Here is a 27,983-nt window from a genome sequence, read left to right as displayed (position 1 = left end):
GCGGGCGGGCGGGCGGACAGACTGACGGGAGGGCCGGGCGGCGAGCAAGATGGCGCAGACTCAGGGCACCAAGAGGAAAGTCTGTTACTACTACGACGGTGAGCGGCGGCTGGGCGGCGCGGGCCGGGCGTTGGGGAAAGGCTGGAGGAGGAGGCTGAAGCCCCCGGGAGGCTGCGGGACAGTCGAGGCTGAAGGAGGAGGAGGTGGGAGAGAGGAAGTCGAGGCTGAGGCCGAGATGAGGTGGGGGTCGTGGAAGGGGTAGCCTGCGGTAATCCCGGTGGCGGAGATTCTCGGGGGATCCGACCTGAAGTTGGAGTGGGATGCCTGGAGGGAAGCCGAAGCCTGGCGGCGGGGATCGGAATATGATGGAGACGGTTTGCCATGATATCTTTCCCTGCTGAGAATACAAAGGTTTTTCACTGTCCCCATTCTCTCTCTCTCTCTCTCTCTCTCTCTTTTTTCTTTTGGTGAGTTCTGCAGGACTGGCCACCCATCTCCCCTCCCCCACCCCCCAAGTCTATGAGTAGGGCCTGCAGTTGCTAGTTGGGAAATGGGGCTCCCCGGGGATGCAAGGAGAGAGGTGAATGAAACTTGTTAAACCGACTTTTCATTGAACCAGCGCGGAGCATCTCACTCTGTCTTGGGTTGTGTCTCTGTTGGGGCTGGAGGGCTCATCGAAGGCACATTTCCTGTGTTGAGTTCCCGTCTGAAGGGGGAGCTACACAATGTCACAGGTACCTTTCGGTGTTAGCGCTGGGACAAGGGAATGCGGGGTGGAGGAGAACACTGCGGGAGCCTCAGCCCAACCTGAGAGGAGCAGGTGTGTGTCAGTGCTTAGGACCCAAGAACTGGAGTTACAAGCCAGGCCCTGGGAAGTTGAGCCAACAGCAGGGGGGAGGGGACAGCACCTTCATCTGAGATAGGGTCTCACAGTGTAACCCACGTTGGTCTTGGATTGAGCCCCTTCTTCCGGAGCTCCCTGAGCTCTGACTCCAGGCTTACACCACTTGGTCTAGCATTTGTGTTTTAGGAATAGCAGTTGAGTTGTTGAGGGGACATCTAGCCAGCCAGCCAGCAGGCGGTTGGTTGGTTGGCTATTTAGATCTGAAAATTAGAAGACAGATATTTTTGGGAATTGTCAGTATAAAATAATTCAGATAGTAATTTTAGCTGGATTGGAAAAGGTTGTGATGACTCCAGTTGTAGAGGGTGAAGATCTATGTTGAAACTAATTAATTAATTAATTTTTTTGGATATGGTCTCTGTAACCCCAGCTAGCCTGGACCTCTCTTTGTAGACCAGGCTTGCCTCCCACTGGAAGAGTTTTTACCCTACCCTGCTTCCGAGTGCTAGGATTAAGGGCGCGTGCCACAACCCTGGCCTGTTTTAATTCTGAAGAGTGGACTAAGAAGGTTCAGTGGTCCTGAATGCTCCTTCGCTGTGCTGTCTTTCAACTGTTAGCCACATTCCTGTTTCAGTCTTGCTCAGTGCTGTGGGTGACCGACCTTAGCTGCTAAGCCTGGCGCCTTCTTGTTTCTGTTCTGTTTTGTTTTCAAGGCAGGGTCTGTCTCTTAACAGCCCTGGCTGTCCTGGAAGTCGCTTTGTAGACTAGGCTGGCCTCTGAACTCAGAGAGATCCCCCTGCCTCTGCCTCCTGCGTGCTAGTATTAAAGGGGTGCACCACTGTGTCCAGCAGCCTCATTTTTTGTGTAGGTTGTTTTTGTTTGTTTGGTTTGGTTTTGGTTTTGGTTTTTTGAGATGGTTTCTCTGTGTAGCCCTGGCTGTCCTGGAACTCACTTTGTAGACCAGGCTGGCCTTGAACTTAGAAATCCGTCTGCCTCTGCCTCCCAAGTGCTGGGAATTTTTTTTTCTTGTTTTTTGTAGGTAATACATTTCTTGGAGAAAAGTTTCCATATCCCCACTTCCTAAAATGTTGGGTAGTATAATAGGCATAATTTTTTTTTTTTTTTTTTAGAATTCTTTATTTTATATATGTGAGCACACTGTAGCTGTCTTCAGACACACCAGAAGAGGGCATCAGATCCCATTACAGATGGTTGTGAGCCACCATGTGGGTGCTGGGAAATGAACTCAGGATCTCTGGAAGAGCAGTCAATGCTCCCAACTGCTGAACCATCTCTCCAGCCCCATATTTTTTTTTTTTTTTTTTTTTTGGAGATTATAATAGAATTACATAACTTCCCCTCCTTTTCTCTCTTTTTTCCTCAAGACAGGGTTTCTCTGTATAGCCCTGGCTGTCCTGAAACTGGTGCTGTAGACCACTAGATTATTCTTGAACTCAGAGACCCTTCTTTCTCTGCCGCCCAGGTGCTGGGATTAAAGGCTGCCCTACTACCTCCTTGCTGAGGGATTAAAGGCTGCCCTACTACCTCCTTGCTGAGGGATTAAAGGCTGCCCTACTACCTCCTTGCTGAGGTTTTTCCCTTGCTTTGTTAACTGGAGAAAGGAGGGCCCTGAGAGATGGCTCAGCAATTGGTAGTGCATACAGCCCTTGCAGAGGACAAAGTTCAGTTCCTAGCATCCACCTTGGGTGGCTCACAGATGCCTGTGACTCCAGCTACAGGGACCCAGCGCCCTCTCCTGGCTTCCACCGCTCCCTGCACTCACGGGCCCATCCATACCACAGCCGCACAGCAGTTTCGAGCACTTCCTACTGAGATGCTGCGCTCAGTTCCCAGGGCCCAGCTGTCGGCTCACAACCACTTGTAACTCCAGTTGGAAGGACTCCGATGACCTCTTCAGGCTTTAAGTGCTAGATAGGAATGTGGTGCTTGGACATACACGCAGGCAAAACTTCACACACACAAAAGAGTGGGGAAATCTTTTTGTTTTTCCCAATATAGAATTTCTCTGGCTGCCCTAGAACTGGTCTATAGATGAGATGACCTTGAACTGAAGATCTGCCTACCTTGTCTCCCTGCTGGGACTAAAGGCCTGTACTAGTGGGGGCATGCTGGGAGGGATTGGGGCGGAAGCTAGATAGGGGTAGGTTCAGAATTAGTGGAACGAAGAGGATGCTTTAGCTTACAATTTATCTATCTATCTATTCATCCATTTATTTGTTTGTTTATTTATTGGTTTTTTTTGAGACAGGGTTTCTCTGTATAGCCCTGGCTGTCCTGGAACTCACTCTGTAGACCTGACTGGTCTCAAACTCAGAAATCCGCCTTCCTCTGCCTCCGGAGTGCTGGGGTTAAAGGCATGAGCCACCACTGCCCAGCTAGTTTGCAATTTTATTTTTGAGACAGGGTCTCTGTGTTTCCTGCCTGGCCTGGAACTAACAGAGACCCACCCGCCTCTGCCTCCAGAGTGCTTGCACTAAAGGTGTATACTGCCACACCCATCTAAGAGAGGAAGTCTTGTTTTGTGGCCTTGAAAGAGTCTTTATAAAAAGAGGTGGGTGGTGGCACACCATAATCCCATCAGTGTGTAGGATGGGTTGGGTATCTGAATTTGAAGCAAGTTTGGTTTATAGATTGAGTTCCAGGACAGCCAGGACTACACAGAGAAACCCTGCCTTGGAAAACCAAAAAAAAGTCTTAAAATAATGAAAAGAGAGGTTGTAGTGATGGAGACTATGGAGGGCACAGGTGAGAGAGTAGCTAGCTGTCAGTTGGGTTTGAGGGCAGAAGTAGGGAGAAAGTGCTAGAAAGTCTCATGAAGTAAGTGTTCTTGAGCCATCAGGGATGCTCTTTCCTGTCAGCTTGAGGGGCAGAGGCAGGAAGATCTTGGCGTTTCTGGCTGGCCTACACAGTACAGAGAATACAAGACTATTCCTATCATGGAATGTGATGTAGGACTTTGGAGAGTAGGAACTTTAGCAGTTGTGAAGGAGAGAGCCAAGGGAAAGTAGAAAGACTTCAGTTGTAGAAAAGTTCACTTTCCCGGTTGGGACTCGCTTGGTTCTTACTGTGAGGTTTGCTGTAGTAGGCAAGCCACTTTACCTTTCGTAAGTCACTTTTCCCTTTCTTCCCCTCCCTCCCTTCCCTCCCCTTCTCTTCCTCCCTCCTTTCCTTCCGTTTCTTTCTTTCCTCTGTGACAGGATTTCTTTGTGTAGTCCTGGAATTTGTTCTGTAGACCAGGCTGGTCTTGAACCCACAGAGATCCTCCTGACTCTGCCTCTCAAGTACTGGGATCAGGTTGTGTGCCACCAACTGTTGTTGCCTGGCTTTCTAGAAAACTGAAAGAACAGTTTCTATCGAGGGCAGTAGTTTAGAGTGCATGGTTCTCCTATTTGGTCCCCAGTATTTTTTTTTTTAAAAAAAGTTGAATTGTCTAAATGGAAGGGATTTTGTTTGTAGTTCTGGCTGGCCTGGGTTCATCAAGCTGACCTCCAAGTTACAGAGACCTGCCCAACTCTGCTTCCCAAGTGTTTGCTGCCACTGTGCCCAGCAAAAAGAGTGAAATTTTTATTTTATTTATTTATTTATTTATTTATTTATTTATTTATTTATTTATTTATTGTTATGATAGTCCAATTAGAATCCATTAAGCTGCAGACCGTGACTGGAGCCAGTAGTTCCATACTTGGGAGACTGAGTCAGAAAGATGGCTGGAGCCGGGTGTGGTGGCGCACGCCTTTAATCCCAGCACTTGGGAGGCAGAGGCAGGCGGATTTCTGAGTTCAAGGCCAGCCTGGTCTACAGAGTGAGTTCCAGGACAGCCAGGGCTGTACAGAGAAACCCTGTCTCGAAAAACCAAAAAAAAAAAAAAGAAAGATGGCTGGATTCTCAAGCCCAGCCTGATCCACGGTGACACTCTCTTAGAACGGTAGACTCAGGTCTTCAGTCATCTATGTGTAGAGACAGTCTCTCTACGGTTCAGACTGGCCTTGAACTCCCCTCTTCTCTGTGTGCTGTGATTTATCTGCAAGCCACCATTTCTGGGTTCACAGAGCTCTCTAGATTAAATGCAGACTTGAAGTAGGTGCCCAGGGACTTAAGGTGCTTTTCTCTGTCCTCGATTTGGAGTCTTTCTGACTTCCTATCAGTTAATAGCTGTGACCTTAGACAGGGCACTTAATTTCCCTGAGTTAAATGTAATCCATTGGATGCTTATTGAGCTCATGATGTAAATAGTATATCGTCTTTGCCTTCAAGTCTTTCGAGTGTAAGTAAATGTGTAAATACAAGATGACTGAGGTGCTGCGTTTCGAGAGTTCTGTTAGTTGAATCGCTTGGGTCTATGAAGTATTTGGAGCCTGAGCTGGCCCTGGTAGCCCATAATCCCAGCAGTCAGGGAGCTGAGACAGGAGAATGAGTTTGAACCAGCCTGGACTGCATGGTGAGGCCCTGTCTCAGAATATTTTAAAGCGCAGGTAAAAGCACTTGCCATAACCTGGTGAGCTGTATGAGGGTTGAAAGGACTGACTCCTGAAGGCTGTCCCTGACCTCCACAAGTGCTCTACAGCACTGCATAGCTCAGTCACACACAAATGACAGGGCATTTAGCCCAGGTTTGAGGAACTATTCAAACTGAGGATATGTTGGATCAAGGTGAATACCATGTGTGTGATACTGTTAATCTGGTATATCTATATTGCAGACTGGCAGACATTTTCTGTGAAGCGAAGGGAAGGGCCAGGCAGTAAATATTTTGTTTAGGGCCTGGTTTTTGTTTTTTGAGGTGGTGGTGGTGGAGGGGGTAGCTGTTTCGAGACAGGGTTTCTCTGTGTAGCCCTGGCTGTCCTGGAACTCACTCTGTAGACCAGGCTGGCCTCAAACTCAGAAATCTGCTTGCCCATGCCTCCCAAGTGCTGGGATTAAAGATGTGTGCCACCACTGCCTGGCTTGGTTTTTAATTTTTGATATGGGGTCTCACTCTGTAGCTGTCTCACCTGGAACTTTCTATGTAGACAAGGCTGGCCTTAAACTGACGAGACACTCTGACCGTGTGTCCCAGGCTAGCTCTCTAGCCTCCAACCTCATCCTCCCAGGTGCAAGGATTACAGGTGTAGATTACCATACCTGGCTTATTTTAGGTGTAGTTTTGCCATATAGTAGATTGGTCTCTGCAGCAATTACAGGACTACTTAGGTGCTGTATGAACTAATGGCTAGGCTGTTCCCAGCAGAAGTTTACTTTGAAAATACACAACCAGAGTGATGGTGATGGACAGCCACAGATGAAGCAGTAAAGGCAGGGTCTAAGTCAGGGTTTCTGTTACTGCTCCAGAACATGACCAGAAAGTAAGTCGGGAGGGAAGGGTTTGTGGGGCTTGTACTTTCGTGTTGCAGTCCATCACTGAAGGACGTCAGGACAGGAACTCAAACAGCAAAGACCTGGAGGCAAGAGCGGATGCAGAGGCCATGGAGGGGTGCTGCTTGCTGGCTTGTTCCTCATGGTTTGCTCAGTCGGCTTTCTTACAGAACTCAGGACTACCACCTCAGAGGTGATCCCACCCACAGTGGCCTGGGCCCTCCATCATTAATTACTAATTAAGAAAATATTCGACTCGGGAGGCAGAGGCAGGCGGAGTTCTGAGTTCGAGGCCAGCCTGGTCTATAAAGTGAGTTCCAGGACTGCCAAGGCTACACAGAAAAACCCTGTCTCGAACAATATTTGAGCCAGGCGTGGTGGCACATGCCTTTAATCCCAGCACTTGGGAGGCAGAGGCAGGCGGATCTCCGGGTTTGAAGACAGTGTGGTCTATAGAGCGAATTCCTGGACAGCCAGGAGTGCACAGACAAACCCTGTCTCAGAAAACCAAAATAAATAATAAAGCAAACTGTCTTCTCTCTTTCAGGGGATGTTGGAAACTACTATTATGGACAAGGGCACCCGATGAAGCCTCACCGAATCCGTATGACTCACAATCTGCTGCTCAACTATGGTCTCTATCGAAAGATGGAAATCTATGTGAGTTCCCTGCATGCTGCCCCTGCCTGCCTCGTCAGCTCGGGCTCCCTGCCTGCACTCTTTAGTTTCCTTTCTCAGCTGCTCATTCATTCAGTGGCTATTATTTGGCAAGTAGATGAAGAATCTATTTTTTAAGCACTTTCTCGTCAGTACATGTAAGCTAACCAAGTTTACCATGGTATGTCTGTAGCAGTTAAAGAATGCTAATGATAGAGAGGCGAGGAGTGAGGGAAGGAGCAGTGGAGGCTGAGGACTGACTAGAAAGCCAAGGACGAGGACGTGAGGCTGTGGCTCTAGCGCTTTGGTGGTAGAGATAGGATCAGGGTTTCAAGGCTACCCTTAGCAGTAGAGTCTATTCACAGCTGGCCCAGGTACAGGAGACCCTGTCTCCAAAGAATGAAAACGCCTAGAACTTAGTCCAGCATTCACAAAGGGACTGGTGTCCAGGTCAAGGGTTGGGCATAGGCACAAACAGATGTAAGGATGACATGGTGTTTGGAGAAAGTAAAAATCTTCAGGAAGCGCACAGTAAGCCTAACGTGGAAGCCCAGCATGGGTACTGAGGCCTTGAATGGCTGGGAATTCAAGGCAGGCCTGGGCTACAGTCTTAAATGAGTTCAAGCTCAACTTGGGCTAGAATAAAACCTTGTCCCATCAAAAAACTAGCAGATAAACATGCTGGGTAGTGGTGCTTGTGTCCCAGCCCTTAAGAGGCAGAGGCGGTCAGATCCCTGAGTTGAGACCAGCACACAGTACAGACAGACTCTGGACTGTTTCTGACTTGGGCTCCTGTATCTCACTGTCTTCATCTAAGCACATAGCTGAAGATGACCTCTGCGCTTCTCATCCTCTCGGCTCCCCTTCTGAAGAGCTGAGTTCCAAGGTACCACACACGCATGCGCACGTTTGTATGCAGTGCTGAGGGCTTGAACCCAGGTCTCTGTCTTCCAGTGCTACACTTCCAGCCTCAGGGTAAACGCATGTCTTGTTCCCATATACAGCTCTAACAAATTTTGTCTGAGCTTCCAATTTTAAAAGAAAAATTGGAACTTTGGATTATATATATAATACCTCCTAAGTTTAAAATGTTGGCTCAAGATTTTGTCTTTGTTTTAATTTTTGGCTATAATTCCCAATGTGTTTTTATTTTTTAGCATATGTGTAAAGAATACCAATATATGTGTTGACTAAATTTGTCTTGATTCTCAGTTTGCCTCTTTTGCAGGCAGTGCGGTACAAATTGAGAGCTTTTTTTTTTTTCGTTTGGTTGGTTGAGGCAGGGATTTGTTGAATTTGTAGTTCCAGCTGGCCCCAAACTTTAGCAGTCTGGTTGCCCCGGCCTCCCAAATTCATTGTCACAGGTTGGCTTCTAGCTCAGTTTGTGGGGAAGGATGACTTTGAGCTTCAGACTTCCTGCCTCCTTCCCAAGGCCCATACTGTCATGCCCATACTACCATGTCTAGGTCTTTTTTTTTTTTTTTTAAAGATTTATTTATTTATTATATGTAAGTACACTGTAGCTGTCTTCAGACACTCCAGAAGAGGGCGTCAGATCTTGTTACAGATGGTTGTGAGCCACCATGTGGTTGCTGGGATTTGAACTCTGGACCTTTGGAAGAGCAGTTGGGTGCTCTTACCCACTGAGTCATCTCACCAGCCCCTTGTTATGTGTTCCTGACTGCCCTTGGGCTCCCTCTGTTGCCCCAGCCTCTTGAGCCCTATGATTTCAGATAGGAGTTACTCTGCTTGGCCTCTGGGTGTTTTATTTTTCCTCAAATTAAGAATTAAATGAGGGGCTGGTGAGATGGCTCAGTTATTAAGAGCGCAGCCTGCTCTTCCAGAGGTCCTGAGTTCAGTTCCCAGCAACTATGTAGTGGGTCACAACAATCTATAAGGGGATCTGATCCCCTCTTCTGACATGCGGATGTATATGCAGTCGAATACTCATACAATAAATAAAATTTATATATAAAAGGTTTTATATGAGTGTGTGTGTGTGTGTGTGTGTGTGTGTGTGTGTGTGTGTGTGTATGGTTAAATGAGGTCTAAAACAGTACCTAGAGCTGGACAACTGTTTCCAGTTAAGTGTACCTCCAGTGTGACCTTTTCTGCTGTAATTGCAAAGCTTTACTGTGAGTGAAGGCAGCAGTGCTGTGAGCTTTAACTGCTGTGCACGTGAAGGACACAGAATAAACACTCAGTAAGAGTTGGTGTTTAGGGCTGGTGAGATGGCTCAGTGGGTAAGAGCACCAACTGCTCTTCCGAAGGTCCTGAGTTCAAATCCCAGCAACCACATGGTGGCTCACAACCATCCCTAACGAGGTCTGACGCCCTCTTCTGGAGTGTCTGAAGACAACTACAGTGTACTTAGGTATAATAAATAAATCTTAAAAAAAAAAAAAAGTTGGTGTTTAAACTGTAGACAAGATGGGCAGGTATCTTTCGAGTGTTTAAACTGTAGACAAGATGGGCAGGTATCTTTCGAGGTGGTCCTTTTATAAGGGATAGGGAGAAGAGTTTGTTTTCCCTCCAGACAGGGCTTCTCTGTATCCCCAGCTGGCCAGAAATTCCTCCACAGACCTCGACCTCAACTCTGTAATCCACCTGTCTCGGCTCCTGAGGGCCTTTTTGTTTTTTAGTTAAAGCCAGTCTTCCAGTACGCAGAGGACTGCCTGGCCTGGCCTCAGTGGGAGAATGTGCACCTAATCCTCAGGAGACTTGAGGCCTCAGGGAAGGGGGGTGCCTCTCAGAGGCAGGGGGCAGGAGGGATGGAATGAGGAACTGTGGGAGGGAGGACAGGCCTGGGACTACAGCTGGAATGTAAATAAATAAAAAGGGGGAAAAAAAGGCAGTTTTATAGTCCAGGCGGGACTTGAACTGTGATCTCTAGTCTTTCTCTGCCTCCTGAGGGCAGTAGTCGGGAGCAGTGTACACCATCACACCCTGTGGAGAAGAGGGAAGGAGAATCAGCTTCGCAGCCGTCAAGCTGAGGTCAGCTTGAATTCCATAAGGACACAGCTGGTCAGAGCCCAGAGAGGACTTGTATTTGATTCCCAGCATCCACATGGCAGGTGCTGTCGCAACTGTCTGGGATTCCAGGTCGAGGGAATCCAATGTCCCTCTGGCTCCATAGGCTCTTTTCATACATGGTGCACATAAGTGCAAGCAAAAGGCTCATACTCGTACAACACAGTAAATAATATTGTGTGGAAATATGTTGGGATCATCAGGAAACTTCTAACATGTCAACAAGGTTTTAGTGGGAAAGACTTGATCAGAATTCTTGGTGCAATGGTTTATAAAAGTTTCCCCAGACTAGGCATGGCAGCACATACCCTTAATCCCTAAGGGAGATAAAGGAGAACCAGCAGGATCCCTGATTTCAAGGGCAGCCTGATCTACCGAGCAAGTTTCTGGGTAGCCAAGGCTACGGAGAAAGCCTTAAACCACCACTGCTCTTCTCAAATCAAACTCCTAGCCTGGTGTTTTGGCTTACATCTTTTATCTCAGTACTCGGGAGCAGAGTCCAAGTGACTCATGTAGAAGAGTGAAGTGACGTTGGTCAAGCTAACTTGCTCTCTCTCCCTGTCCCCTCTAGCGTCCTCACAAAGCCAATGCTGAGGAGATGACCAAGTACCACAGCGATGACTACATTAAATTCTTGCGTTCTATTCGCCCAGATAATATGTCTGAATACAGCAAGCAGATGCAGAGATGTAAGTATCTTCCGTTCCCATCCCGCTCTAAAGCTCCCCATTGGGTTTCTTTTTTTGTGGGGAATACCACCCTTTGGTCCCTGTTTAGTTCACAGCTGATGTGTCTGGCTTCCCAAAGGCGCCAGTGCATTTTCTCATCTCATCTGGTTTTCTGTGTCCTGATCGTAATTATGGAATTAGACTTGTCCAGGTAGGGCTCCTGTGCTGTTCCAGGCACGCTGGGACTGGAATGAGCAAAACCCTGGGCTCTGAAGTAGGCAGGAGACATTGGTCCTGCTCCTAACTGACTGCACAAGAAACTTCCCCTGGGAATTTTGTTCTGTAAAATGGGATGAACTGTGTAGTTTCTGATTTCTGTCCAGTTATAATTGCTGGAACTTTGCATTTAGTATTTAGAGGACACAAAGGACGGACCAGATGGTGTAATCTTTGAGATGAGGTGATCCCACCCCAGCCTGCTGGGCTCTGACACGGCGGGTACATCCCATCTCAGAAACCATACCTCATTTGTACAACTGTGATTGTTTTAGTTGTGGGAAGCATTGGTCAGATCTGGGACTTCATTGTCACACTGGAATTGTTTCTTTTGTGATTGAAGAGTCCACTCTGGATCACAAGGTCTTGCTGACTTCATGGAGTTCAGTCATTTGTTTCCTGCAGGTGGTTTTAGGGGTTTCCACAAAATGCCTGGGATGGGGATCTATCTTAGTTCTCAACAAAACAGCCTCTCATTAGAAAGGCAAGCCTGGTGTCTGTCACAGCAAGAAGATGAGCTTTCAGGGTTTTTTTTAAAGCACTTATTTCTCAATGGTCCTGAGATTTTGTGTCTTGGTTTGAATGCTCAACTGCCACCTAGTCTGCTAAGGTGTGTGTGTGTGTGTGTGTGTGTGTGTGTGTGTGTGTGTGTGTGTGTGTGTGTGTGTGTGTGTGTGTGTGTGTGTGTGTGTGTGTGTGTGGTGAGTGTTGGCTTTGCTGAGCTGGAGTCTCAAACTTGCTGGGTAAGTGCTGTGCACCTGAGCTGCTCACCTCTCCCTTTGTGTCTCTGTGTGTGTATCTGTCTGTCTGTGTGTGTGTATGTGGGGTGTATTTGGGGGTATGTATGACAATGGCCTGTGTATAAAGGTCAGAGGACAACTTTGGGACTAGGTTCTCTCCTATCTTGGATTCCAAGAGTTGAACTCAAGTCATAGACTTTACTGCAAGTGATTTTACCTGCTGAGCCATCTCCTACTCAGTTCTGTGTTGTGAATCAAGTCTTGGAGCTTCTCTGAGTCTCTCTATAAGGAAGATAGTAGTACCTGTCTTATATTTGAGGCTAATGCATTCATAATACCTACCTTCAGTAGCTTTTGATATTATGCGATATCTCTGCTATTCACAAATTTGTCAAGACAAACAAAATAAAAGGCCTTCCAGAGTGAGCAGGTTCTGTTCCAGTCAGTATTATAAAGTTGCGTGTTAAAATGTTAGCTCTGGTGGGGCTGGAGAGATAGCTTAGCTGTTAAGAGCACTGACTGTTCTTCCAAAGGTTCTGAGTTCAATTCCTAGCAACTACATGGTGGCTTACAACCATCTATAATGGGATCCAATACAACAATGAACTCACATACATAAAATGAGTAAATCTTTTTTTAAAAAAATGTCATAGTGTAATGGGAATCAAAGTAGCAAAGACTTTAGATGTCACTTAGTGAAGTGCTTTCTGAAATGTCTACCGTGGCAGTAAGCAAAACCTATGGGCTCTTTATTATTATTATTATTATTATTATTATTATTTTTGTTTTTTGAGACAGGGTTTCTCTGTGTAGCCCTGGCTGTCCTGGAACTCACTTTGTAGACCAGGCTAGCCTCAAATTTAGAAATCTGCCTGCCTCTGCCTCCCGAGTGCTGGGATTAAAGGCGTGCGCCACCACTGCCTGGCTGAGGTGTGACTTGTATCCCAAAGTTAGTGTTTAATCCTCTACAGGTTTCTAGAGTGCTGCTTGTTGTTGCTTGAGGCAGGGTCTAATGCTATTTAGACCTGCTTGGTACTTACTCTGTGAGCAGCTTAGAGACCTTCCTAGGGGATGACATTACAGCCGTGCCCTTCACGCGTGCTCTGTCTCCAAAGATGCTGCTTTCTAAACGAGAGTCTTATGGAGCCAAGGCTGGGCTTGGACTTACTGTGTAGTTAAGTTGAAATCTTCATTATTCTCCTTCCTTCCAGGGTTACAAGTGTGAGCTGTATGTTGGATTGGGTCCTGAAGGTCCCAAACTTTTTCTCATTCCCACAAGGGAGTATAAAGCAGCCTTTGGAAACTGGAGTACCAGGACCTGAAGGAAACAGTCAGAGGGGGAAATATTTGCTCCTGAATATATAGCCTGACCCCAGGGACCAAAGTTCTTATTGACATAGCCTCTTCCAGTGTTTACCTAGAAAATGAGGAAAAGCCACCCACTGCCTGCTTCCTAAGTAAGCAGCAGATTTGGGGAGCTCCAAGTTACAGTAGCACTAGATTAGTAACTTTCAAAAAATTAATTTTTATGTGTGTATGCAGTGTGGGGGTGTGTTACAGTGTATGGGTAGGGGTCAGAGGGGTTGACTGTTACAGTGTATGGGTAGGGTCAGAGGGGCTGACTGTTAAAAGAGTATGGGTAGGGTCAGAGGGGCTGACTGTTACAGTGTATGGGTAGGNATGGGTAGGGTCAGAGGGGCTGACTGTTACAGTGTATGGGTAGGGTCAGAGGGGCTGACTGTTACAGTGTATGGGTAGGGTCAGAGGGGCTGACTCCACCTTTCTGTGAGCTACAGAGATTGAACTCTGGTCACCAGGCTTCCAGAGCAAGCACTTTTACCTGTTGACTCAGAGTTGAGAATGGTGAAAGTTATTACAAGTACAGCAGCTGTGTCCTGATATGTTACCGGAATCCAAAGTGGCCCCTTGGTAGCCTCCTCTTCCCAAGGCTCTTCCTCTTTGTTCCACTTTGGGAGCCCTTACTGATAGAAGACCAGAGCAGGAGGAAGGAGACCCCCCCTCTTGCCCCTGGCCTCAGCCGTCAATTTCCTTAGGTTTTCCTGTCTGTGTGGTTTCATTTGCACTAATGTTTGAGTGTGTTTCCATCTCATGCCCTGCTTGGTACTTTTACCTCATGGGCCTGAAATAACTGGAGTTGTCACTTGTGTGTAGTTAGAGCACTGGCCTGTAGTAGTCAAGACAACTAGGTCCTATTCTGATTCCGATACTTCCTGGTCATACAGCCTTCAGCAAGTCACTCACTTTCTTTGCATGTCCTCGTTCCAGTGCACAGCAGTCCTGTCTTGTCCAGGTCTTGGAGCTGTGAGTACTAAATGAGAGTCTGTGTGCATAAAGCACTGTGGAAGGACCAGGATACGTTATCTCAGGACAGGCGGCAGCAAATCAGGAGGCTTGAATTGTGCCTCTGTGTTAGCAGTTAGTTCACTTCTCTGAGCCCATTTCCCTGTTTATAGGACTGGGCCAAACCCTTCCTCAGAAGATTAGTGGGGATAAATGGATCAGGTATTTAAAGCACTCAGCAGCATATGAACTCTTGCAGTACTCAGCAAGTAATTCTGTAGGTCTCTGCTCACTTCACCTTCCTGAGTTAGTTTCTTCTTTTAATAAGATCGGAAGGCAGTTCACCTCAGAAGACTGCGAGGATAAGTGCATCGGGTATTTCAAGTGGTTAGAAGTGACAGCATGCAGTAAACACTCATCACGTGAGGATCATATAGGTTTCCCTCACCAGCATTTGCCAAATTGCTAAACTCTTTCCTATAAGATTTTTAATGCTGTATGCAATAGTCCTAGCTACTCAGAAGGCCAAGGCTTAAGGAAAGGAAAGGTTAAGTCAGGAGTTCAAGACCAGCTTGAGGCTATGTCTTCAAAATTCCGGGGGAGGGTCTCTTAATTTTTTCACTGACTGAAATGAATTTCACTATTGCTTATTATCATGAATAGCATAAATATCCAAGAAGTTAACCTGGGCTAGAACCCAAGCTTTCTGAATCTAAATTGTTTTGTTTTTCTTCTCACTGGGTTGTAAAAATCTAAATAGAAAACTGAAGGAAATTGTGGAAGCTAACCTTTGGCTTTTATTTCTTTCAAGTCAACGTTGGTGAGGACTGTCCGGTATTTGATGGCTTGTTTGAGTTCTGCCAGTTGTCCACGGGTGGCTCTGTCGGTAAGGAGACTAAATCCGCTTCTTGGGCTGTGCTGGACAGTTGCTGGGAGATCTGTCTGCCTTTTAGAGGAGGCTCTGGTGGTGTTGACCTGTGACCACTGAGACTGGTCTTGTGGGGTTTGACCTTAGATCTTTAACACAGTACTGACAGCTGTTCTTTATTCTCCTCCCCTGCCCAGAGAACTTATATATAGGAATATCCTGTAGGCTTTAAGGAGTTGTTAAGACACTGTATATAAATGCAGTTTGTGAACTGCAAAGACCCTTAAAAATGAAAGATCAACATCTGTGTCTTATGAACAAGTCAGGTCATTAACTTCTGAAGTCATTCCTCCCAGGTCATTTCACTGTAACTCTGAGATACCTTAGAACTGCCCTAAACCCTACCAAATGCAGCCAGTCATGGCTTAAGGATGGAGAGACGTTCTGAGAAATGTGTTAGTAAATAGTTTGGACAAATGTAGATGGTATAGCCTCCTGCACATCTGTATTTTACATGTAGCCTGTTGTTTCTCAGCACCCGGATGAATAGAATGTGAGATTAAATCAAACACCAGAAAGAATGCAGGGGCCGAGGCACTTACTGCTGCTTAGGAACAGATTATGAGCAATTACTGTCTTACTCAGGAGTTTGGTTTCCAGCCCGCATATGGCAGCTAACAACTTAGAGTTAACTCTAGTTCCAAGGGATCCAGTGCCCTCTTCCTGCTTCTGTGGGCACTAGGTACTACTCATGGTGTACATGCAGACATGCATATATATCTGTGCCGACAAAATACTCAGACAACTGTAGACACAATATACAGGTATGCAGCAACATTTGTTTTAGTGGGGGGTTTTGTTCTGTTTTACAACAAGGTCACTACCTGGAACTCACTTAGTAAACCAGGCTCAAGATGTCTGTCTGCCTCTGCTTCCTTAGTGTTGGGATTAAGGATGTACCACCAATAGCATACAGCACTTCTTTTTGTTGTTCGTGATAACATACACAACAAAACCCTGCCTCAACAATACCAAAAAACCCCCTTAAAACACTGTAAAATAGAGCCGGGCGTGGTAGTGCACGCCTTTAATCCTAGCACTCGGGAGGCAGAGGCAGGTGGATTTCTGAGTTCAAGGCCAGCCTGGTCTACAGAGTGAGTTCCAGGACAGCCAGGGNGAGGCAGAGGCAGGTGGATTTCTGAGTTCAAGGCCAGCCTGGTCTACAGAGTGAGTTCCAGGACAGCCAGGGGTACACAGAGAAACCCTGTCTTGAAAAAACAAAAAAAAAAAAACCAAAAAAAAAAAAAAAAAAATCAGCAAAACACTGTAAAATAAATAAAATACCTCTCGTTGAGTTGGCAGGGGCAGAGGGAATGTTTAGTAACAGGCTGTGCTCTCTTTCCTTGCTCAGCAAGTGCTGTGAAGCTCAATAAGCAGCAGACGGACATCGCTGTGAACTGGGCTGGGGGCCTGCACCACGCAAAGAAGTCTGAAGCGTCTGGCTTCTGTTACGTCAATGATATCGTCTTGGCCATCCTGGAACTGCTAAAGTATGCCTGCCTGGCCTTGTGTCTTGGACGAGCACCTTAGGCCAGGTTCCCACGTCCCTCTCCCCCTGGGCTTGCTTCCCTAGTTTGCTTTTCTTATGGTGTGCTGGCTAGGATGTGTTCATGAGTGTCTCTGGCCATCCTCTCCTTGACGGACGGGGTCTTGGTTTGATCTGAGCCCACGGCAAGATCTGGGGCAGGCGCTGCTAAGATCCTGCCTCCAGAGTGCCCTTGTGTGACTGGAGTTGACCCTGGCTGTAGAGTAGGAAGATCGGACATGGTCGGCTTGGTCAGGCCTCTGGAGACACCCCGGCCACTCTTCCACCTTCCTTCAGCCAGTTTCCACGTCTCTGGTGCTTAGAGATACCTGAGGGAGGCAGCTAGCCCGGTAAGCTGGGACCTGGCGCCCTTGGCGCGTCCCATCCCCAAAGAGCCCCCAGGGCCCTTATCACCTTCTGATCCTAGGTATCACCAGAGGGTGCTGTATATTGACATTGATATTCACCATGGCGATGGCGTGGAAGAGGCCTTCTATACTACAGACCGGGTCATGACTGTGTCCTTTCATAAATACGGAGAGTACTTCCCAGGAACTGGGGACCTACGGGTGAGAACTCCCTTTAGGGGCCAACCAACTCGCCTTCAGCTCTAACTCTCCTATCCTGTGTCACTAAAATCTACTTCTTGCCTCTTCTGCCATTCAGAGTACCACATTATTGTTTTGGGGCACCTATACAATCTCATTTTATTCTAGAAGAGGACTATTGGCACATAAGGGGTCAAGAGAATTGAGGGTTTTCTGGCTCATTGTCACAGCCTCCTAATCACAGCTGGGTTGCGTCACACTTTTAAGTCCTTAAGCTTGCGTTTGGGGTGAGGGATTGAGGCTCACAGGAGTCACCTTCCCCTTTAGCACTGTGACTGAAGGCAGTGGACTCACCCCAAAACACTCCATGAAAGCCTGAATCTTACGTGGAATAGTTAACGGACTTGGTTCTCTCCTAGGGCTGCCCCATCTGTCTGTTAGCATGAATACAATGAGATCTGTTTGCCCTGTCAGTTGCCCTTAGGTGGGAAATGCTACTAATTAAGTTGTTCGATACCGAAAGAAACCGTTCGAGTAAGTCACTTTTGCTATTAGAAGTTAATGGAAGAGGCTCTCTTCTGTGACTTGCCCTCCACAGCTTTCTAGAAAGGACAGAGCAGAGGCAGAGGAGTATATAGTAAAACTCTGAGCAGAGTTGAGGGAGGTAGGTTCTACTTCTGTGACCACCTCCTGGCCTGCTCTTAACTAGGAGCAGAAATCTTGTGCTGTGGAGTAGCAATTTTCTCTGGGGAAAATTGAGAGTCTGGGAGTTGGGCTTCCTCTGCCCTTGCAGATCTCATGGGCTCAGCTTGTCTCACATAGCACCACTGTCTCTCTCCTTAGCCTAGCAGCCCCATCTTTGAATCCCCTTCTTTTTGTCTTTCAATTTAAATGTCCCCTTTGATAGGATATTGGGGCTGGCAAAGGCAAGTACTACGCTGTGAACTACCCACTGCGAGACGGCATTGATGACGAGTCCTATGAAGCCATCTTCAAGCCAGTAAGTGCCTTGGCTCACCCCTTGGGCTACGTTGGGATTGATGAAGGGGAAGATAGCGAGAAACACCTGTCATGGCCGCCAGGTTGTTCCTCCAAGTGGCCAACTGGAAAGGAAGTGTTTTCAACTTTGACTGCTGTGGTATCAGTTAACAACCATCTACATGATTTGTTGTTGCCATCTGTGAGTCTGGCCTTTTGCTCACAGTACAGTAACATGTGAGGTGCAATCTTTGTGGGAGGTAAACATTATGTACCCAACAGTCTGTAGTCACCAAAGCCCTCCCCAGCTCTTGAGACAGCTAGTTCACCAAAGCTTCAGGCAGCTCAACAGGTTGGAGAGGCATCAGGCAGCTAGTCCAGTCTGAAACTTTTTTTTTACAGCTTTTACTGCTTTGTCAGGGAGAAGTCCTAGTGAATCTGTTCAGTTTCAGGGACTTCCTGAAGCTATTTTGAGTTGTATACCTTCCTGCTGAGGAGCTTCCCTGCAGGATGGAATCAGAAGCACAGCACTGATGTGTTTTTTCTTTTGGTGTTGTTTGTGGCCATTTAAGCAGTTTATTTGGCAAAGTAGAGATTACATCAAAGTAAGATGGGGACAGGCTGGTCTGACAGTAATGGCAGCCCTCAGTGTTCTGTGTCCCACATCGCTGGAGTTGGCCACTCGGAGATGACTTGTTCTTTTCATTATGTTCTATTTTCTGAGCTTTTCATGTTTCTTAAGCCTTTTACTACTCTCTACACATTTTAAGAAATTGGTTTATTCTAGTCTTTATAGACTAGCTTGCCTGGGAAAGTCCCCAGCTATTTAGCCTGTCCAGAGACTGAAAAGGCAGTGGGGCGTGTTCTACAGGCAGAGCTGCGGTTGTAGTCTCAGCCAGCTGACTGGAGCCTGTAGTTTTACAGGGGTGCCTGGGTTAGGGAGAAGACAGATTGAAATGCAGAGCTCTCACCATTGCAGGCCTGGCCTGGAACTCACTATAGACCAAGCTGGCCTCAGACACACAGATCATCCTGCCTCTGCCTCCTGAGTGCTGTGACTAAATTGTGCCACCATGCCTGGATTGTTTGTTTAATTTTTTTAAATGAGGAGGTGCCTGTGTGAAGGAAGGAGGTTAAGACTGAGGATGACACTGGACAAAAGGAATATCTGCCACTTAGAATGAAGTGGCGGGCAGACTGTTAATCAAATATTTAATAAGTTTTTACAAATGCCTACATGTAAAGATGATAGAAGCTCCACTTACAGGTTCCCGAGGAACAGTATATGCTTAGGTTTGAGAATAAACTATACAGAAATAGATGAGATCTATAGGGACAGAGGAGTAGGGCAGATGCAGCTAGAGGTTGGGAAGTTTCTGAAAGGAAGCAGCTTGGGAGGTTGGCAGTTAAAAAAGGAAAAGAGGAGGGAGTTGACAGACCAATCAAAGCTCAGTTGTGCGAGCTGTGATAATCTTTACAGATGCTTTCAAGTCAGAAACCTCTTGTCTACCACACAGTATCAGGGATATAAAAGGAAAAAAAGTGCTGGACCTCTTTCTGCCTCTGCACCTCACATGCTTTTTTTTTTTTTTTTTTTTAGGTCATGTCCAAAGTAATGGAGATGTTCCAGCCTAGTGCAGTGGTCTTACAGTGTGGCTCAGATTCCCTGTCTGGGGATCGGTTAGGTTGCTTCAATCTGACCATCAAAGGTGAGTCCAGGTAGCACACGCATAGGTGGACAGGGTCTGCCTGGTTCCCCTGTAAACCAACATCCCTTTTCCTTCAAAGGACACGCCAAGTGTGTGGAGTTCGTGAAGAGTTTCAACTTGCCCATGCTGATGCTAGGAGGGGGTGGCTACACCATCCGGAATGTCGCTCGGTGCTGGACTTACGAAACAGCGGTGGCCCTGGACACAGAGATCCCTAATGGTATTAGCTCCAGGGCCAGGTTAGGCTGGGTGGGGGCTAGATGTCACATGCCTTCATTTACAACTGTTCCATTTGCCCCTAGCCTTTCATACTTTTCACCGAGGTTCCTGCCTGTTGTCTTGTGCCAGGCAAACGGTAGCCATCAGTTTTTCCCTGGCCTTGTCTTCTCCCACTTGTTTTTGGTCAGGGCATTGTCAGCTATTTAGATCTTTGATTTGCACTGCATAGGCTTGTGAATACAGGAGTGCTTAGTGTTCTGCACTGGGGGCTTGGGTCCTTCTCCGCCTAGTGACACATACACCACTGGTGTTGATACTGGAGAACGGTGTTATAAACATCAGTAGGTCCTAAGTGTAATCCCAACCTTTAAGAAGGAAGCTCAGGCCAGCTTGGCCGCAGAAAGACTATCTCAAAAAGACAAAGCAGAACAGACTAAGACTTTGTAGGCATCCTAGTTTGTTCTGTCTTCTCTTTTAGGTGGGTAAGCAGACCCAGAGAAAGAACGCTTTCCATGCGTTTCCGTGGGCCCCGTGGTGGCCATGTCTTTATCTTCACTGTTCTCTCCTGTCCCCTCAGAGCTGCCGTACAATGACTACTTTGAATACTTTGGACCAGATTTCAAGCTTCACATCAGCCCTTCCAATATGACTAACCAGAACACCAATGAATACCTGGAAAAGATCAAGTGAGTGTGTTGCCAAGTTGTCTCTCGATTTTAACAGGCCAGATTCTGGTTTGTCTCTAACTAGAGCCCATCCACCCTTTCTCCTGTTTAGGCAGCGTCTCTTTGAGAATTTGAGAATGCTGCCCCATGCCCCTGGGGTTCAGATGCAGGCCATACCTGAGGATGCCATCCCAGAAGAGAGTGGTGATGAGGATGAGGAAGACCCTGACAAACGCATCTCCAGTAAGATGAGCTCCGGGGCTGTCCCTGCTCTGTAGGGAGCTCTGCACTTCCCTTCCTTCTCCTCACATTTCCAAGCTGCCCAGCTGTTTGGAAACTTTTGATTTGAGACCCCTTGCCTCCACCTGTCTTGGTAGCTTTCCTTGGTGTCTTGGTGAGAGGTGCTGGGGATGGAACCTGGGGTCTTCTCATCCAGGCAGGTATTCTGCCAGTCAGAACCCATGGCAGGAGGGCACTGGGCATAGATCCTGAAATGGCCCCTTCCTCTCATACCAATGTTTCTCTATCTACTGCCTCCCAGTCTGCTCCTCAGACAAACGCATCGCCTGTGAGGAAGAGTTCTCAGACTCAGATGAGGAGGGAGAAGGTGGTCGCAAGAACTCTTCTAACTTCAAAAAAGCCAAAAGAGTTAAAACAGAGGATGAGAAAGAGAAAGATCCTGAAGAGAAGAAAGGTGGGTTTGGATTAGATCGGGAAGGAGCTGACCCAGACCCAGCCAGCTCCTTTGGAACTTAAACTGAAGGTTTGAGACTTTGGCTCCCAGAGGTGGCAAGACCCACACAACAGTGACAGTGACACTCTTGGTCTCTGCTGGCTGACTGACCCTGGCTCACATACCACCAGGCCCTTTTCCCATTTTCCCAGGGGGCTGCCTCTGCCTGTGTTCTTGCTGAAACAGGCTGAGAAACCGGTCTAACTTGTTTTCAGCCAGCCTCAGCAGAGGACCTGGGATGGGCTCTTCTCATTTTTCTATAACCAGTGAACTATATAGTACTGGAGAAGGGGTTTCAGGATAGAGGAGTCCGACTGCCTGACAGGCCTTCAAGCGTACCTGTTCTCTTATTTTCTAGAAGTCACAGAAGAGGAGAAAACCAAGGAGGAGAAGCCAGAAGCCAAAGGGTGAGGAAGGGGCTGTTGGCTCTTTGTAGCACTAGAGCATCATCCCCTTTTGTGTCTACCACTGTGAGAGGGAAGGACGAGCAGGGACAGCTGGTCCAGCTTACAAAGGCCTCTTTGAGGGTGTAGTCTGTATGTCCCTGCATAACTAGGAAGCTCAGTTCCCAGCAGTCACCTGGGCAGCCAGGGTCCTATGGAACTCATTATAGCCATGCTTGTGCTTCAGGGCCACTAACATGGGTTTTCTCATGCTCGTCTGTTCTCTCCGCAGGGTCAAAGAAGAGGTCAAGTTGGCCTGAGCAAGGTCTGCAGCTCCATCTTCTCCCCAAGTTCCTCACTTCCCTCAATTTCTCAGATTTTATATTTTCTATTCCTCTGTGTATTTATATAAAATATATTAACTATAATGTCCCCAGGGACCAGAGCACAGGGCAGTGGTGCTAAGAGGGCTCTTCCCAGAGCGACCTTGTCCATCCTGCCCCCCGTTTGCGTGGAAAGAAATCAACCAGAAGAGAAAATCCTGAACTGCCAAGTGCCTGCTTAGGAGCTCTGCTAAGATGCCCCTGTTAAACTTTTTAGAAGGGGTCACTGGGTCTCCTAGGACCCCTTTTCAGGCTTGGGTAATAGCAGCCATTTTTAGATTGGTTCTGTTTATACCTTCCCACCCATCTTGGGCAAACAAAACTTACATTGCCCTGTCTTCCCCCAATTCTGTAGGTGGAGGTTGTTAGCCTAGCTTCCTTTTTGAGATATTTTCATTTTGTGAAACTCTTTGTAATAAAACAGCTCATTTCTATACCCTCTGAGCTTGTTTCCTACCAGTGTCCCTGGTTGGTCTAAATTCTTCCCTCCCTGTCCCACCTGCAGAGACTTACCTGCCGTCTTTATCCTTGGGTCTGTGTAGTCCTCTTACCCCATGCCCCAGAAGACCACTCATGAAAGCATCACTAAAGGGACAACATTTATTCCTTTTCCAAATGTTACAGTAAATCCGGGTGGAAGGATGGTTTTAGCAGTTAGAAAAAAAAAGTACAAATCCGGGGTTTGGCCATTAAAAGTTATTTACAACAATGGGAGGGGGAGAAAAAAAGACAACAAGAAGTTGTTTCACATTACATACCTCCCTCCCTCCTGAAGCCTAACACTTGCTTATCAAGTCAGAGACGTGGCTGATTTCACAAGCTGGAGGTTTGAACTTGAATAAGACATTTATAAAAACCCAGACGGGGCAGTGTCCTCCCCAGCCAGGTGCCCAGGCATAGCACAAGAGACCAAGAACCAACAGGGGAAGGCTGGACACTCAGGGTTTGGGAGTATAAGCCCCCACTCGTGGCTCAGGGGGTTGAGAAGCGGGATAAACAAAACGAACTTGGAAAAGAATTGGAAACCCAGCAATTGCCTTCTGCAGGGATGGGGCTCGGGAAGGAGGTAGGGACAGGGCATTTCACATCACTAACCTAACTTGGGAAACCGTAAGGGACCATCTTCAACTGGCCTTGAGAGTAAGACCAAATGGCTGATGGGAGAATCCACAGGAGGGTGAAAGGGGAGCGTGGCTGGGAGGGGGCAACAAACCCCTTCCTTTCTGGGCACAGGAAGGCAGCCAGGGCACAAGGTCCAGGCAGTGACCTCACAAGGACAGCACAGTTTTTGCAGCTTAGAGNTCACCCACCTGCCCCCATCCCTACTCATTCTGCTCAGCACTGGCAGGTGTGGGACCACTCTCTGGGCCCGAGGGAGTGGATGGCTCTGCAGCCTGGGGCCCTGCCTCCTCTTCTGTGTCTCCTTCCTTGGAGGCAGCACCAGCCTCTGCCCCCTTGGCCTGGGGCTCTTGGCTCTCAGGGGTGGCAGCGGCCTTCCCTTCTTGGGCAGTGCCCTCATCGCTGCAGGCGCTCATCTCCCCCTGCTCCTGCTCTTCCTCTGTGGGTGAGGAGGCTGAGGAATCGCCCCCACCCTCCTTCCGATTTCTCTTGAAGGACAGGCCGCTCAATTTGAAAGGCTTCTTGAAAGAGAATTTCTTCTTCTTCTTGGGGGTCTCCTTGGGGGCGACCTCCCCCTTGGCCTCGGCTTCCTGGCTAGGGGGCGCTGGCTCGATGGCATCACCAGTAGCCCCCGCTGCCTCATCTGTTCCGTTCACGGGTGGTGACTCCCCTTCACCCTTGGGGGTTAAGTCTCCATTGCTTTTCAGGTGGCCATTCTCCTGCGGGGCAGAGGAGACAGCAGTGAGGGCCCGGGCCCTTCTCCCCTCCCCCAGCCCGCTTCTGGCCCCTCGCAGACTACAGAACCCACCGCCGAGGTCCAAAGGCAACCAAGTCTGGCTTTGGCCTCACTCCCATCCAGCATCGCCCTCACCCCTCACAGCCGCGCAGGGACGAGCGCAGCCAGCAGGAGGCGCTGGGGTTCGGGCCCCCACCCCCCTCCCGCGGGGCGCGCTCTCTATTTTCCGCGCGGAACCTCACCGGGCCTGGATCCTTCGCCCGCGGGCCAGCCTTGCCCGGCGCTACTGGGCGGGAAGCAGCCCCGGGGCGCTGCCTCCCCGCACCTGGACGGCCTATTTTCCCAGGCTTGCGCTTTGTGTGATCAGCCCCCACCCACCCCAGAGTCTCCCCGTATCTCTGCTCCCCACCGCTTCAAAAGCCACCGCGAGCTGCCGGGGTCGGGGCTCCAAATGGGGCGCCCTGGGCGCCGAGCCCCAGCCCCGCGGCCCTAGACGCCCCCTTGGTGCGGCCTAGCAGCGCCTTTGTTCCCGCGCGGCCTTCGGGGCGGCCTGGGGGCAGCGCCCGCGGGCCGGGCGCGAACAAAGAAGGCGACGAGCCCGGCCGGCGCCCCCTCCCGCCCCTCCCCTCGTTCGCCCGCGGGGGCTGCGGCGCCGAGAACAAAGGGACCGGGCGGGGGAGGGGGCGCCGCGTGTCCCGGGCCGGACAAAGCGCGCGGCCCCGGCCCTGGGCCCCAGAGGGGGCGAGGCCGGCGGGCTGGGGGCCGGGGTCCGCCGCTCCGAGCGCACTCACCTGTCCGTTGGCCTTCGCGGGGGAAGCGCCCGCAGCCTCCTCGGCGGTCACGTCGCCCCGGGGAGCCTTGGAGCTCTGGCTGCCCATGATGGGGGTCTGCTGGGGGCGCCCGGAGCCGCCCCGCGCTGGCGCCGCAGGGGATAGTTCGGCTGGGACGGCCCGGCGGGCAGAGGGGTGGGGCTGCGTCCGAGGGGGAGGGGTACGGGGGGCAAAGCGCGCTGCACCCCCGCTCCGCAGCCGACCCGCTAGCTGCACCCACCGCCGCCGCGCGCCGCGCCAGAATGCCGCCCGCCGCCCGCCGAGCCGCCTATATGTACGCGCCCGAGGCTCGGGGCGGGGCCGGGCATTTAAATGAGCACCCAATCCGGGGTGGAGGCGGGGTCGGGCCCGGGTTCCTCTCGTGCAGTGGGCAGTGCCAAGCGGTCTGGTTCCCCCATCACTTGGGACGACCGGGGGGTGGGGTGGGGCAGGTAGGGTTCGGTGTGGGAATGAGAGAGGTTCCCGGTCGGTCCGGGAGATGGACTGGGAGGAGGCCGTCGATGAAGAAGCACTCAGTCATCCCCAGCCCACTTTCAGCCTGACTCACGCTTCACAGTGGAGAGGCCCCCAGTCCCTGGTTCTACACTGGCTCCTTGAACTCTTGGAAGGGCTCACATGTCCAGACTCGTCAGACGGCTGGTGCTGAGTTACACTCTAGAAATTTGTCCAAAACTCACGCGCGCGGACACAAACACACACCCACACACAAATATAACCTCTGAGTTCGGCGCCCCCTCAGGCCAGAATTCAAGTCCCACCCACGTCCCTGTCAGTCTAGGCAGCAGCCAGCGCGGCCACCATGGGGGACTGACCTAACTCAAGTCAGAATGGTGACATCCAACAAATCAGTCTTCTCAGTCTGTTGGTGGCAGCTCTTACTCCTCACAGCCTAAATCCATCACCAAGTCTGTCTGTCTGTCTGTCTGTCTGTCTCTCCCCCCACCCACCCCAGCCTTGTGTGTGTGTGTGTGTGTGTGTGTGTGTGTGTGTGTGTGTGTCTTTGACCAGAAGTCATTACATCTTCATCCCCCTTTGTAAGCAAAGAGCCTGGGGCTCAGAGATGTTTAAGGATACCTGACTTAGGCCTGGTTTCCCTCCCCTCAAGCCCGTGCCCTTCCACTGAGGTTTCCCCATACAGGTACCATAATGCCAGGGAGGCTCAACAGACTTCAAATAACCCTTCCTGAATGTGACAGGAATCGTTTGGATTTCTTCCACAACTGTGGCACACTACTAGGGATAAGCCCCCAAGCCTACCCTGTCTGAAGACCCTGCTCCTTCTCCGTTTCCTTCTTTGGACCAGGTAGGCCAGTTAGAAACCCAGAGTCCTTGCCTGAGCCTGTATATGTTTTCCGGTGTGTACAGCTGCTTCCTCTTGACCCCCCAATAGGAAAGGCTTCAGGCTAGAGGAAGCCAAAGGTTGTGAAAGAAAGGCTGATGTCCTGAACAGCTCAACATGCCCCTCTGTCCTAGGGGAGGCCAGAAACTATAAGGTGTAAACACCCCCAGGGCCTGAGAAATCAGGGAACCGCACACAGATGTGACCATAGAGGGGTGAGGTGGCTTCCACATTTTGTGTTTACTCCTGTGCCCGTTCCCACCCTGACTCTTGATGCTACAGGACTGCCTTCTCATTTCACCCCCAGCTCAGAAGAGGAAAGTGACGTGTCGCAAGGAAACAGCAGCTACCGGTAGCTGCATAGGGTGAAAAAAAAAAAAAAAAAAAAAAAAACCTTAGGAATTTCCTATTGAGAAATGGGGCTGTCAGATGAGGGTGAGAAACAAGAATTATTTGGGGACGGGGAAGGTCACATTGTCCCCACAGCAGGTCACTCACAGAACAGTAGCTCTACCTGTTACCACTAAGGGATGGCTGTCCTGACCTGCTCTCTGTCTCAGCCACAATAGGAGACCCACAGTGCTGCCAGGCGCTGCCTGTACTAGCTAGCAGGACTCAGATGGAGTATGTGTGTGAGTCCTTGGGGGGTGGGGGGGGTTGAGGTCAGAGGTTAGGAGTAGATCTCAAGGCTCCTGTTCTCCAGGCACTGCCTGGTGGGGACAAAGACAAGTCTCTGGGAAGATTCCAGGAGGGAAGAACACCAGGGCTAAAGATCCCGAGTCCCCAGAGCCCCTAAGAGCCTGGTTCACAGGGCGGGTTCTGCATCTTCCCTGACCATCCCTGGAGGCTGAGGAAGGGGTGCCGAGGTCTCAGCAAATCTAGGTCCTAGCAGCGTCTGACTTCTGGGAAAGGGAAGGCACTGGGGCTGTGGAGGCCGAGTACAGCAGCCCCCACACTGCGGCTCCTTTCTCCCCAGCTGCTGCCAACCCGGACAATGTACCCATTGTTCTGGGACGCTGAGCCTGTCTGCAACTGTGTGTCTGTTTGCTGCGTGTGACTTATGGCTTTGTGATTGTGTGTGACGTTGTGATTTTGTGTATATGTGTGTGAACGAGGAAGAGGAGAGAGAGAGAGAGAGAGAGACCCTAGGTAGGTATATTTGTTACTGTATGTTTTGTGAGTCTGCATCTTTGATCTTTGTTAGAGAGCTTTGGTGACAGCTGTTGACTCATGGAGACTTTCAGGGTGAATTCTTGGCCTTCCTGGAGACGGCATGTTGGTAACTGTTGGTGAGTGTATGCTGGGAACTGGGCTCAGTGTGTATGAAGCTGAGGAAGAGACAGAAAAGTGGCTATTTATTTTTATTTATTTATTTTTTTGTGAAACTCTTTCCAGGGAGGGGGTTGTGCATTAGGGATCTACGGAGACTGGTAGACTGTCCCCGATGAACTTGAGGACCTGGAGGGGTCACTTGAGTAGAGAAAACTTCAACTGAAGAGTTGCCTAATTCAGACTGACCTGTGGGCATGATTCTGGGCTTCTGCTCTGACACCAGAGAGGGTTCCTTGATTGCTAAGGATGTGCGTGTGCGGGCCCAGCCCACTGTGAGGGGTACCCTCCCTAAGCAGGTGGTCTTGACTTGTGTAGGAAAGCTAACTGAGCCTGCGTCAGAGAGCAAGCAGCATTCTTTGGTGGGTTTGGCTGCAAGCCCCTGCCTGAATTCTTGCCCTGACTTGCCTCAGTTGTGGACCGTGACCTGGGGGTTGTAAGTCAAATAAACCCTTTCCTCTTCTAAATTGCTTTTGGTCAATGAAGTGTGGGTTCTGCCAAGATGAAGGGAAAAGAGTAGTGATTGGAATGGATTGGAAGTGACGCTGCTATAACTCAAGACCCTGTTAACACATCCCTCACCTGCCCCAGACCCATGTTAACACACCCCTCACCTGCCCCAGACCCATGTTAACACACCCCTCACCTGCCCCAGACCCATGTTAACACA

The 27,983-nt window shown here is 49.3% G+C and overlaps 2 protein-coding genes across 2 annotated transcripts; one reads left to right on the top strand and one right to left on the bottom strand.

Moving 5' to 3' along the window:
- On the top strand, positions 1 to 22,401 carry Hdac1 (histone deacetylase 1). Its single transcript, XM_021199731.2, has 14 exons — positions 1 to 98; positions 6,765 to 6,877; positions 10,476 to 10,593; positions 14,701 to 14,775; positions 16,169 to 16,307; positions 16,770 to 16,911; positions 17,798 to 17,890; positions 19,469 to 19,577; positions 19,657 to 19,797; positions 20,374 to 20,482; positions 20,574 to 20,704; positions 21,003 to 21,155; positions 21,553 to 21,601; positions 21,870 to 22,401. The coding sequence occupies exons 1-14, from the start codon at positions 50 to 52 to the stop codon at positions 21,895 to 21,897; spliced, it is 1,449 nt and encodes a 482-aa protein (XP_021055390.1). The 5' UTR covers positions 1 to 49; the 3' UTR covers positions 21,898 to 22,401.
- A 139-nt stretch (positions 22,402 to 22,540) lies between these two features.
- Positions 22,541 to 24,936, bottom strand: Marcksl1 (MARCKS like 1). The gene is made up of 2 exons (XM_021200118.1): positions 24,607 to 24,936; positions 22,541 to 23,798 (listed from the first exon to the last, which is right to left on the bottom strand). The coding sequence occupies exons 1-2, from the start codon at positions 24,691 to 24,693 to the stop codon at positions 23,283 to 23,285; spliced, it is 603 nt and encodes a 200-aa protein (XP_021055777.1). The 5' UTR covers positions 24,694 to 24,936; the 3' UTR covers positions 22,541 to 23,282.
- Between the last annotated feature and the right edge of the window lie 3,047 nt (positions 24,937 to 27,983).

Source organism: Mus pahari, chromosome 6, assembly GCF_900095145.1.
Source record: "Mus pahari chromosome 6, PAHARI_EIJ_v1.1, whole genome shotgun sequence".
NCBI lineage: Eukaryota > Metazoa > Chordata > Mammalia > Rodentia > Muridae > Mus > Mus pahari.
This window is presented reverse-complemented; position numbering and strand designations above follow the sequence as displayed.

Coding starts and splice junctions, on each gene's coding strand:
- Marcksl1 (XM_021200118.1), bottom strand. CDS start 24,693: ATGGGCAGCCAGAGCTCCAAGGCTCCCCGGGGCGACGTGACCGCCGAG. Junction 23,799..24,606: donor CCGCGAAGGCCAACGGACAG/GTGAGTGCGCTC, acceptor TCTGCCCCGCAG/GAGAATGGCCACCTGAAAAG.
- Hdac1 (XM_021199731.2), top strand. CDS start 50: ATGGCGCAGACTCAGGGCACCAAGAGGAAAGTCTGTTACTACTACGAC. Junction 99..6,764: donor AGTCTGTTACTACTACGACG/GTGAGCGGCGGC, acceptor TCTCTCTTTCAG/GGGATGTTGGAAACTACTAT. Junction 21,602..21,869: donor GAGAAGCCAGAAGCCAAAGG/GTGAGGAAGGGG, acceptor TTCTCTCCGCAG/GGTCAAAGAAGAGGTCAAGT.